We start from the raw sequence: 11,633 nt of genomic DNA on the forward strand, positions 1-11,633 counted from the left end.
CTAAGCACACAGCCAAGATAACACAGGAGTGGCTTTGGGACAAGTCTCTGAATGTCCTTGAGTGGACCAGCCAGAGGCCAGACTTGAACCTGATCGAACATCTCTGGAGAGACCTGAAAATAGCTGTGCAGCGACGCTCCCCATCCAACTTTGAGAGAATATGCAGAGAAGAATGGGAGAAACTCCCCAAATACAGGTGTGCCAAGCTTGTAGTGTCATACCGAAGAAGACTCAAGGCTATAATCGCTGCCAAAGGTGTTTCAACAGAGTCCTGAGTAAAGTGTCTGAAAACTTATGTCAATGTAATATAAAATAAAATAAATTTAAACCTGTTTTTACTTAGTCATTATGTGTAGATTGATGGGGGGGGACTATTTAATCAATTTTAGAATAAGGCTGTAACGTAATAAAATGTGGAAAACGTCAAGGGGTCTGAATACTTACCAAATGCGCTATATACTAATCATATTTATGTTACATTTTTATTATCAAAAGGATTTATATTGACAAATGACATGCCAGAAATCAGTCATATTTAACAGATGTATACCTGTTAGTCTCATGGCACTGTAGTTCCAGCAAGTACAGAATAGATATCTCTTGGAAAAAGTGTAAACCCATCCCCTATATACAGTACCATAAAAGGTCTCCTTGTATAACTAACCCAGGGGAAAGGGTAACAGAGGTTCTTGAGTAATAAAAAAAGGTAGATTTAGTTTCACTATGAATCGTGTCTGTAACGTCCGTCGTTAAATGAAGACCAAGGTGCAGCGTGGTAGGCGTACATTTTCTTTAATAAAATGTTCCACCAAAAAAACAATAAACAACTCAACGAACAAAAAGCTTAGGAGTGCAACCCATACAACAAACAAAGACAAGATCCCACAACAGAAAGTGGGAAAAAGGGCTGCCTAAGTATGATCCCCAATCAGAGACAACGATAGACAGCTGCCTCTGATTGGGAACCATACTCGGCCAAAAACAAAGAAATAGACAACATACCCCAAATCACACCCTGACCTAACCAAATACAGAAATAAAAACGTCTCTCTAAGGTCAGGGCGTGACAGTGTCGGTGTACATCTCCTGTCAATTTTTCTAGCACCAAACAAAATGGTGAGTAACCTTTTGGAAGAATTCATCTATTTTCTATAATTTGTAGGATTCTACAATTTGTCAACATGGGCTCATATTTTATACATATTACATTTTCTTTAAAACTGACCCTTGGCCTTGGGCATGAGCGTAACCATTTAGTAGTTAGGTACTTTCTTTGTACTTCTTAATCTGAGTGCGTTATTTACAGGCCTACATGACATAACATATTTGGATGATTGAACTTTACTCAGTTCTATCAAAGGTTATTCTTATTCACCCTTTTTTTGCATGGAAAATGCTCTATTACAAGAACAGATCACTGAGTATAAAGGTGTTTTTGAGATGTTTGATGAGGAAGGAAATGGAACAGTGAAGACACAGGAGCTGGAGCGACTGATGAGTTTAATGGTAATCAATCCCACCAAGAGAGAGCTCCTTCAGATGGCCAAAGATGTGGACAAAGATGGTGAGCATATCTTTCACAATATGGCCTTCATTTTAACGTGACCATTGATATGTTTTATGTGCATAATATATAATCTTACTAACTATTTATTTGAGTAACTAATACAATGTTATCTACCATAATAATGATATGCTGTATTGTACAATTAACTTTTATAGCCGACTAAAAAAAGTCGGCAATGCTACACACTTCACTGTCCCACTGTCAAATTTTGTATGAAATTTTATCAAATGGTGCTGTTCTTCTCACACAGATGAGTGATTCACTTTTTCTGTGAAGATTCATTTTAGTATGAGAGACAGAAATCAAAACCATTGTACCGTAACATGACATGTAGGATTTCTCTGTCATCACTAGATGTCAGTGTTTCACTGGGATTCACTTGTGAAATACTAGTACTCAGGTCTAGGCATTTAGTTTATCTCTGTCATACCACCAATAAATACCAACCACCCAGTACGAATACATATTGATTCCACTAACAACGTTAAAGACATCCTTAACTTTCTTCTTTATTTTTATTTATTCAAAATACATCCAAAGAAATTGTATAACTAAGGCTGTCAAATTCTCTTTTGGTTTCCTATACACAGCTATATATAGCCAGTGGTAATATCTCCCCTTATCACCTGTTTTTGTGTCATCACAGGCAAAGGTACTTTTAACCGTGAGAGCTTCCTGGGTTTGATGGCATTGGTTCATGAAAGCGCGAGGGGCCAACATGCTATGCTACGAGCTGCTTTCAAGGTGTTTGAGAAAGAGGCCGAGGGATATATTGAGTGGAATACCCTGAAGTAAACCTAACAATACCTACAGCAACTATGGCTTGATTCCAGTTTAGATACCTTTTTGCAGACTGTTCTTCCCCAATATGTACTTAAATAACTTTTAGAATCAGTAACAAACCACCTCTATTTGCAGGTATGTGTTGATGAATGTAGGAGCACCACTGAATGAGTTGAAGGCAGAGCAAATAATGGAGGCAGATAAAGATGGGGATGGAAGCTTCGATTATGAAGGTAAGAGTAGACTAGTCTCTTTTGAAATTTATCTTGCTTAGAATAACCTGGATAGGTTTGAACAAATAACCTTTTTACCATTAAAAGCGTAACATTTTCTTCCCAGAATGTGTGACCATGATGACTGGAGGCTCCTTCAAGATGTGCTAAATGAATCAAAGAAGGCAAACATGAATAGGAAACATTATATTGGTCAGGGTTGACCGTGTAGGTTACTGTTATGAACATCATGCTTCACCTGTTTTGATCACGCATGTTGATAAAACAAGACAATTGCTTTCAATGTTGGTCCTCAAGTATGCAGATGTTTATATTTTAATTCATATAAAGATGTGGCTATTACTATCTTGTATGCTGACTGATTGACTTCTGATGTAAATATAGTAATTCATATGTATGATTTCTTAAAATGACAACAACAAAACATCTGAACAACCTTAAGGTACTATATGAATGAAAAGAGCTTGAGTGAAAGCACCTTGGCCTCACTGAGAATCTCCAGTCCCTTGCCTTTTTAGAGGATATCCATCAAAGGGTTAAGTTCCCCAGGCCAGCCACCCCCTCTGCCTGATAGCATCTGGTCTGCCCAACCAATAAATCCCATTTTCATCCCTAAAGCCAGATGGACAGCTCAGGGAGCCAACGGTAGCTGCCGCTTACACCCCATCCGACCTATCACAGGAGGGATGGGGGCTTTGGATCACAGGGCTATGGTTGCAGAATCCCTGGAGCTTCTCCTGTTGATGAAACACAACAAGGGGCAAGATAGGGGAACAGGTCTAAGGAAGCAAGGAGAGATAGACAGGGAATCCTTTGGAAGCAGCCAGGGGTTGGGTTGCTTTGTATGGAGTGGAGCAGCGGTGAGAATGAGTGTGTTTTCCATGTAAACAGCCCCTCAGTCAGTGGAGCAGCTGCCTGCGTTACTGCTGAGGAGCAGGGAGAAGCAGAAGAGGAGGAGGTGTAGAGAGGGGGACACGTTCCTTCTCCCTAAGATATTACGCCTCCTCTATCTTGTTGCCTCCTACGGCTCCTTTTTTTTAATAGTGCTTCTCCTACCACATCGACGAAAGGTAGGTACTGTACATAACATATACCACTAATCTGGGAGGGCATTTAAGGCAAGAGCTTGCATGTCACGTTGGCAGGATTAAACGCCTTTATTTATTTATACTCATTGGCTTACAGAGGAATGATCACTGTGCAACAACATTCCATGGTGTGAATAAGACAATAAGAGATAAACATGTTATATTATGGACATTTTATGTTGACTGTCTTTGTACTGTATTTGATCTCTAATTGGACAGTGACAAAGGCTGAGACTTGCTCTTGGTTTTGATTGGTTGAGAGCTTGCACTGCACATGTTCCTCATTAGGTGAACAGACAGGCATGCAGGCAGGCTGCATTCTGAGGGGGGCGGGACCCGGGATGGCTCATGTGTCTTTGTTTTCACGGTTTGTGTGACACTATAGTAGGGTGTCGCATGTCTGCCATACTATTGGCCAACAATATACATGGCATAATTCAGCATTTCAATACATTGACCCTCTAATTATATCTTATGAAGGCTTAATGAAGCCTTTACAAGCCCTTTATAAATTCTATATAGATCCATGTCTGGGGGTTTGTTTTCCTCTGTATTGTATCTGCTTTGTTCTGACACCTTTTCCTCTGCTTCTGGTGCCCACATCCTGCCCACAACACTACCTGCTGCCCTGTCGGCACAACGGGGGTTGTTATGGGGTTCAATCTGATGGAATCGGGGGTGGGGACGTATATACTTTTACCTACTTCTACAAACACATACTTTTACGTAGCGAAATTCTAGTCATGTCATGAGCACTGTGACAAACAGACAAGATTATTTTGCATTTAGTTTAGTATTTATGGATGATGCATCTTGGTGGCAGTTTGTTTCGTCATTTTAGATCAAGATACACACCTGACTAATTTCAGCAGGTGACCAGAGGCTTTGCCTTTATTTATATAATCAGAATGAAAATCCCCTCCTGTTTGACATATGTGTCTCTCAGACCTCAAACATGCTACCCACCTAAACCTCTTCCCACTCTTTCCAAACCGTTTGCGGAAGGAAGGATGTTTGTGGCCTGTCATACACACACGCACACACACACACATGCACACCCAAAACCAACCTCCAACCAAACCAGAGCCATTTAATATGCTATTGTAGTGTGCATAATATGTTTGTTTGTTTTCCGATCTGACGGTGTAAAATGATCTGTTTCAGGTTCTGCCCGTAGAGTGTGTTCTGGTGTGCTCAATGCATTCCCAAAGCTTCAGCAGACCTCAGTCCAGAGAGAGACAACCTGTGGCTGTTGTGACACACATGGGTGACTGAGATACAGAAAAGAGACACATTGAGACACCCACTGCAGTGGAACACAACAAGACAACTCTCTACATTCCTCGGTTGTTTCATCTCAGCTGAAACCATGGATTCGACCATGGCCAAAACCACCGCTAGCTTTCTCTCCACTGTCTCCAGCATGACCCCCACCTCCATGACCTCCCTCCTCGCCGTTACCACGGACGCAAGGATGGAACGGGACAATTTCACCGCATCGCGAACAACACTCATGACCAGTACCATTACTATAACAACAACCAACGAGACAAGCTACAACGCCACCAAGCTGCCAGAGGTGGCGTTAGAAGGCTCGGGGATGGGCATGGTGCTGGTGCCCTTTGGCATCATCACTGTAATTGGCCTGGCATTGGTCATGGTAAGAAAGCAATCGCTTTAGTCACTACCTAGTTTCCATGCCCACAAAATATGTCTGTTTGTCATGACAGTGTGCAGTATGAACGAGTCGCTTTTCCCCCTTTTATCTAATTAACAATGTGTCTCCCTGTGCCCCACCATGTCTCCCATCCCAGATGTTGTATATCAGGAAACGGAAGAGGTGAGGACATTGACTTGAATTGCAAAGTAGTTAATTATAAGAGTTCAAGTTATCAGTCGGATTTGTGAAAGGGAGGGCTGTTCTTCATGCATATTCAAATAATCATAGCATTGAGAGAACTGTCAGTAATGTGTGTTTCTCACATTTCATTAAAAGTTTCAATACGAGATACATTTTTCTAACCCTTTCGTTTCCCCTCTGCCCTCTGCCCTGTGTTCACCGCCCAGACTGGAGAAGCTGAGGCACCAGCTGATGCCCATGTATAATTTTGACCCGGCAGAGGAACAGGATGACCTGGAACAGGAACTACTGGACCACAATCGGGACAGCAACCTCACAGAATCCAATAACAAGGTACTATATACACTACAAGCCTGAAGCAGTGCTGCAGCTGCACTCCCATGTTCAATGATACTGATAATCTACCGTAGATCTACGATGATACACAGAAGTCTTAACGGTTCCATTATGTTCAGACTCATCTTGAATCACCTGCAGCGATCTATTGTTCACTGATCTACAGTTATATTATATTATATCCGGCGGTTGGAACCAAAAATCTCACATTTCGACTCATCAGACCAAAGGACAGATTTCCACCGGTCTAATGTCCATTGCTCGTGTTTCTCGGCCCAAGTAAGTCTCTTCTTATTATTGGTGTCCTTTAGTAGTGGTTTCTTTGCAGCAATTCAACCACGAAGGCCACGCAGTCTCCTCTGAACTGTTGATGTTGAGATGTGTCTGTTACTTGAAATCTGTGAATCATTTATTTGGGCTGCAATTTCTGAGGCTGGTAACTCTAATGAACTCTGGGTCTTCCTTTCCTGTGGCGATCCTCATGAAAGTCAGTTTCATCATAGCGCTTGATGGTTTTTGCGACTGCACTTGAAGAAACTTTCAAAGTTCTTGCAATCTTCCAGATTAACTGACCTTCATGTCTTAAAATAATGATGGACTGTAATTTCTCTTTGCTTATTTGAGCTGTTCTTGCCATAATATGGACTTGGTATTTTACCAAATAGGGCTATCTTCTGTATACCACACCTCTACCTTTTCACAACACAACTGATTGGCTCAAACACATTAAGGAAAGAAATTCCACAAATTATCTTTTAACAAGGCACACCTTGTTAATTGAAATGCATTCCAGGTGACTACCTCATGAAGCTGGTTGAGAGAATGCCAAGAGTGTGCAAAGCTGTCATCAAGGCAAAGGGTGGCTACTTTGAAGAATCTAAGATATAAAATATATTTTGATTTGTATAACACTTTTCTACTATTTCATAGTTGTGATGTCTTCACTATTACTCTACAATTTAGAAAATAGTACAAATAAAGAAAAACCCTTGAATGAGTAGGTGTGTCGAAACTTTTGACTGGAACTGTAAGTGTATATATATATATATATATGTATAAAGTAATCGATTCACTTTTCCACCCCTTTCTTTGTTCCTAACGCTTCATCACTAAAACAGATGTAATAAGCAGTCATAGCAGGGGCAGATTCATTATTCATTGGTTACAAAATATTAATACAAAACAGTTGATATGACTGCTTATGACCATGGCAGTACAAAGTAATATGGTGTCTCATGTCTCACAGTTATACCGTTTTGCCCCCACCCCACCTCCTGTAGACTCTCACGACCTCCCAGGGGATGACGCAGAGGCCCAGTCGCCTGGTCTTCACAGACGTAGCCAACGTTCTCAATGCATAACAGCACTCTTCCATGCATGAGGGGACTGGGGGGAGTGGGGACTAGCTGTCCCATCATAGAGATCTGTCGCTCAGGAAAAAAAAGGAAAACTGGATTGAAGCCCATGGAAACAGACTGATGTTTGGAKTATGTTTTTCAGGGTGGGCTATAAGGGAATTCTGATGTTTTAGTTGTAGCGTAGTCTTATTTTCATTGTCTACAGTTTATAACTTGTCTTCAGTGACTACGGTGGGATATATGGGGAAATGATGCGAGTAATGATTTTGCACTGGTTGTTATTGGTTGCACAAATACTTCCAAGTGTGGTGCATTGTTGGATCGCTCTCTTTCTCTATAGTTAAGTGATATTGGTGGCAGAATTGCTGGAACTCCCACCTCCTTCTCTAATGAGAACTTTGTCTCGAATGTATTATTTATTTCCACAGGTTTGTATTTTGCTGCTAAATGTAGACAACCACATTTGACAAGTGACTCCTATAAAACGGTTTTGCTAAATGTTGAACTGCTTCCATAATGGTGGTGGACTGGAGACCTGGACATTGGAAAACTAGAACACAACATCAGGAGATCTGGAGAACTATTACTGCTGCAGGACAATGCCTGGGGAACTGTAACCCACCCAGTGTACACTACTATACTGTAATGTACCCACACACGTCCAAAATGTGTCCTTCAGCACTTACGCCTCTATGGGAACTCTCCATTTGCCCTCAGAGTAGTACTAGTAGTGTGTTTCCTCGATAACAAGTAATAAAGCAGCTGCATTGGTTTCTATACACTAAAACAGAGTATTTAAACCACAGTATTTTGACAACCACTTATTGTGCTACAATTTTTTGATGAACACATGACAAACAAACATATGTGAACCATTTATTGGTAACAGAAAGACCAAGTAGCACCTCTATACTCAATGAAGCGAGACAGATCAGAGGCAAATTAGAAAACAGCCTCTTGAGTTGTGTATTCAAGTTCAAATGGATTGAAATCAAAAATAAATCAAACAATATATGAAAGACTAAAATGAAAAGGGAGACTTTTTCATTGATCGCAAACACAAAAAAGATTAAAGCTGGAGATGTTACAAGATAAGAGAACCTAACTACTCTATTCAATATTKAAAAACCCTCATACATAAAGCATAACAACAAGTACATGAAATAAACTCCTCAAATATTTATACTGAATACATCAATATCAGTCAGCTCATTTAGAGCAACACTGTGATTATAATATAGATAGTGGCTATCCTGATATTGCTGAGGTATGACTGTGGTTAGGTTAGGAGCCACTCTTACTGACATCATAGTACCGTACTTTGGGTTTATTTACCTACAGATGTAGRACCTTAATTTGATCCAGTTTGCTACAGCAGAAACATAATTCTGCAGCAACAGGAAATTTGAATTATTATGTGGATTATAATTAATTAACATTTTTGTAAGGGTTGATACATTTTTCATTAGGGCAAATCAAGTCTGAAATTTCAAAGTGGAAATCTCAAATATACTACAAGTTTGCATTTCCTGCAGTGCAGGAAAAAACTCAGCAACAAAAATGTGATCAAATTAAGATCCTACATCTGTATACAGTATGCTGTTACGAACAAAGTGAGATGAGTGGACCTCTGATATAGTTGTTCCATAGCTATGGTAAGATTGCAGGGGACAAGCAAAGCTAAAACCAGCCAGTCACCCCTCTGAGAGCCAAAGCAGACTAGTTTCAGAGGTAGTCCACAGCGCAAACAGTGATGCCATCCAAAGAAGTGAAGTAACAAGAGAAAAAGTCTAGGTTGGAAAAGACTCACAGACATACTAACTTGCAACTGACAGAAAACTAAACGCTTGAACTTTCCCTAGAAAAAGATTGCACGTGGATAAGTCCACACACTCCAGAAATACATTACAGCAAGATCCAAAACAAAGTGTTAACTCACTATTTCATGTCTCACACTTCACTGACATCAGTTCAACTAATGTTAGGATTGTTAATGCAACACATATGTAGCGTGAAAGTGAAAGCTTGAAATGAAATAATGATCACATTGTATCTTATGTAAAAAGTGAAGAGAGAAAAAAAATGTAAGGGCTCACAGACGTTGTGATAAAACAATAAAAATAAAAAAAAGTTATGAGTAAGTAACCAACTACAGTAAACAGTAAAATATTGGGTCATTTTGAACCCAGGTAGATAGACCAAGGCCTCGATTCAATCAGATCGAGTGTTAACCCACATTAGCCGACATCCGCATAGGGGATGTTTTGGCAGTGTTGGAGGTCCAGTATTACTGCGGTATGAGCTAACTAATCATGTGTGTCACCAACCCCTCCCTTTATCCCTTTATTATCCCTACCGTGTTTGTCCAAAACGGCGATAGAAAGTGTAGGCTCTATCCATGATAGAAATGATCCATGATAGATCTGTTGGATATAAAGTCGGGTGTGGTTTTGTTGCATTTAATGGCAGTGTCCGCGATAAGGTAACTCAAGGAGCCGCTTGTGGATTTGACAGCTCTAACGCAGTTCCACCTCCAAAACAACCGCTGTGTGAATGTAGCACGGATCTGATAGAATCTAGCCCCAAGTCTTATCTCAGATATTTAATCAGAGCATTACCACTAAAGGCTGCTGCTGGAACCCGCTTAAAGAGTCAGTCAGCATGGAAGTGGAAGTGAGAGTGTGAGGCTAGTGGGTACAGTGTGTATGGGATTGTCCTGAGTAGGTGTGTGTGTGTGTGTGTGTGTGTGTGTGTGTGTGTGTGTGTGTGTGTGTGTGTGTGTGTGTGTGTGTGTGTGTGTGTGTGTGTGTGTGTGTGTGTGTGTGTGTGTGTGTGTGTGTGTGTGTGTGTGTGTGTGTGTGTGTGTGTGTGTGTGTGTGTGTGTGTGTGTGTCTTTGTTAGTTTTTTTTGGTACGGGGAGAGGTTATAAAGAGTTCTCCTCTGCTTTTCTGTGACTGAGGTAGACTGAAAGGCAAAGGGACTGAGGTGAGTTAAGGTCTTAATGAGGTTTATGTGTGTCAAGTAATATTGTGAATGTCAAAAACAGATCAGAAATACACAATAAAAATGGAATAATATCATAACTGAGTAGAATGACACATGAATCACACCTGAATAGCTATGTGCATAGCTATATTAAGGCAAAAAATCCCTGGGGACCATACTTGTGAACATTAGAACAAGTTTAAGTTTAAGCATCAGCCAATTAAAATCGTTGATGTAGTTGTACGTGATCAAAGGCTACATGTTAGCTGTTCCCATTACATAACCTGGCACATGCTAAGCTCATCAGGTGGCTGTATAGCTCACCAGGTGGCTGTATATATGTATATTTATGTCTGGTTGAAATTCCGTATCAGCTAATTAAAATACGTATTTGGACATGATCCAACACTTGTCCATGGAAGCGTCCTTAACAGAAGTCAAATGGCAGGATCTGCTATTCAGAGTTACTAAAACACACAAGCAACTTCAAGTGGACAATGAGCTCACAGTGGAGCCAGCCTGGCTCCTGGTACCGTTTGCGGCAAGTTTGAATCCCAGGTGAGATAATGTTTTTTCCTTTGAAATGTAGAATGACATATTGACAGACGCTTAAACTTAAACAAAAACGTGTTCTAATGTTCGCAAGTATGGCCCTCTAAGGTTTTAATAAGTGTGGTTAGAGCAATGTAGTAAAAACAAAACCTGATGTGTGATGTCATGTCACTGTTGAGTTCAGACTTAATTCTGTTCATGTTCATGTATTCCCATTCCAACGTATATCTAACAAAATATCCCCGTGTTTCTTCACAATCAGGACAGACAATTACGTTTGAGTCAAGCTCCTGTGTGACAATAGTGTCAAATGGGTCATGAATCTTGTCCCGGTAATGTGTTTTGAAATGTCAGTCAAATTTGATGACAGCAGCTGCATCCTTTAAAAAAAAAAACTCCCCACCATGCCACCACCATTAACACCACAAACGCATACACGCACGCATGCACACGCACACACACACATCAACCAATCTCTGAACAGCCCCACCCACTGACCCGAATCCTAAGTAATCAATCAACTGACCAAAGCTATGCCCATCATTGACCCAGCCTCAGTGCTGGACAGACGCCAATCACAATACCACCATCAGGCATACAGTTCTACAAAGCAGGGCTATTATCTGTTGTTTTGGAATCCTCATGACAATGGAGGTTGGATTGTACACCTCTTTGTCTCTGCCCAAACCTTGAGGTAGTTTTGTGGCACATTGTCTATTCCCCCTTTGCCACTTCCTGGGCTGGAGCCTGAGATGGCGAAGCCTCAGCGGACAGAGACTGTGACTGTGAGGGGCCCTCAGTTTCTTCTGAAGGACTCTGTGACAAGACACAAAAATACCGACATTAGTGTGTGTGTGTGTGTGTGTGTGT

General features: G+C 40.8%; 2 protein-coding genes across 4 annotated transcripts in view; one reads left to right on the plus strand and one right to left on the minus strand.

Moving 5' to 3' along the window:
- Positions 1–1,304: 1,304 nt before the first annotated feature.
- Positions 1,305–8,046, plus strand: LOC111969784 (calglandulin). 3 transcript variants are annotated; one of them, XM_023996038.2, is made up of 5 exons: positions 2,412–2,583; positions 4,836–5,331; positions 5,486–5,511; positions 5,739–5,865; positions 7,149–8,046. In XM_023996038.2, the coding sequence occupies exons 2-5, from the start codon at positions 5,041–5,043 to the stop codon at positions 7,227–7,229; spliced, it is 525 nt and encodes a 174-aa protein (XP_023851806.1). In that variant the 5' UTR covers positions 2,412–2,583; positions 4,836–5,040; the 3' UTR covers positions 7,230–8,046. The 3 variants fall into 3 exon arrangements, with proteins under 3 accessions (XP_023851807.1, XP_023851806.1, XP_023851805.1); XM_023996037.2 differs by lacking the exon at positions 2,412–2,583 and adding an exon at positions 3,273–3,653; XM_023996039.2 differs by lacking the exons at positions 4,836–5,331; positions 5,486–5,511; positions 5,739–5,865; positions 7,149–8,046 and adding exons at positions 1,305–1,564; positions 2,214–2,358; positions 2,690–2,922 and having other exon boundaries at positions 2,486–2,583.
- Positions 8,047–8,088: 42 nt separating this feature from the next.
- Positions 8,089–11,633, minus strand: part of LOC111969785 (high mobility group protein HMGI-C-like) — an 8,700-nt gene continuing 5,155 nt past the window's right edge. Inside the window, exon 6 of the mRNA XM_023996040.2 lies at positions 8,089–11,579. Coding sequence (XP_023851808.1) covers positions 11,478–11,579 — 102 coding nt within the window. The 3' untranslated portion in view covers positions 8,089–11,477. The remainder of the gene's footprint in view (positions 11,580–11,633) is intronic.

The sequence above is a fragment of the Salvelinus sp. IW2-2015 genome, linkage group LG11, assembly GCF_002910315.2.
Source record: "Salvelinus sp. IW2-2015 linkage group LG11, ASM291031v2, whole genome shotgun sequence".
In the NCBI taxonomy this organism is placed as follows: Eukaryota; Metazoa; Chordata; class Actinopteri; order Salmoniformes; family Salmonidae; genus Salvelinus; species Salvelinus sp. IW2-2015.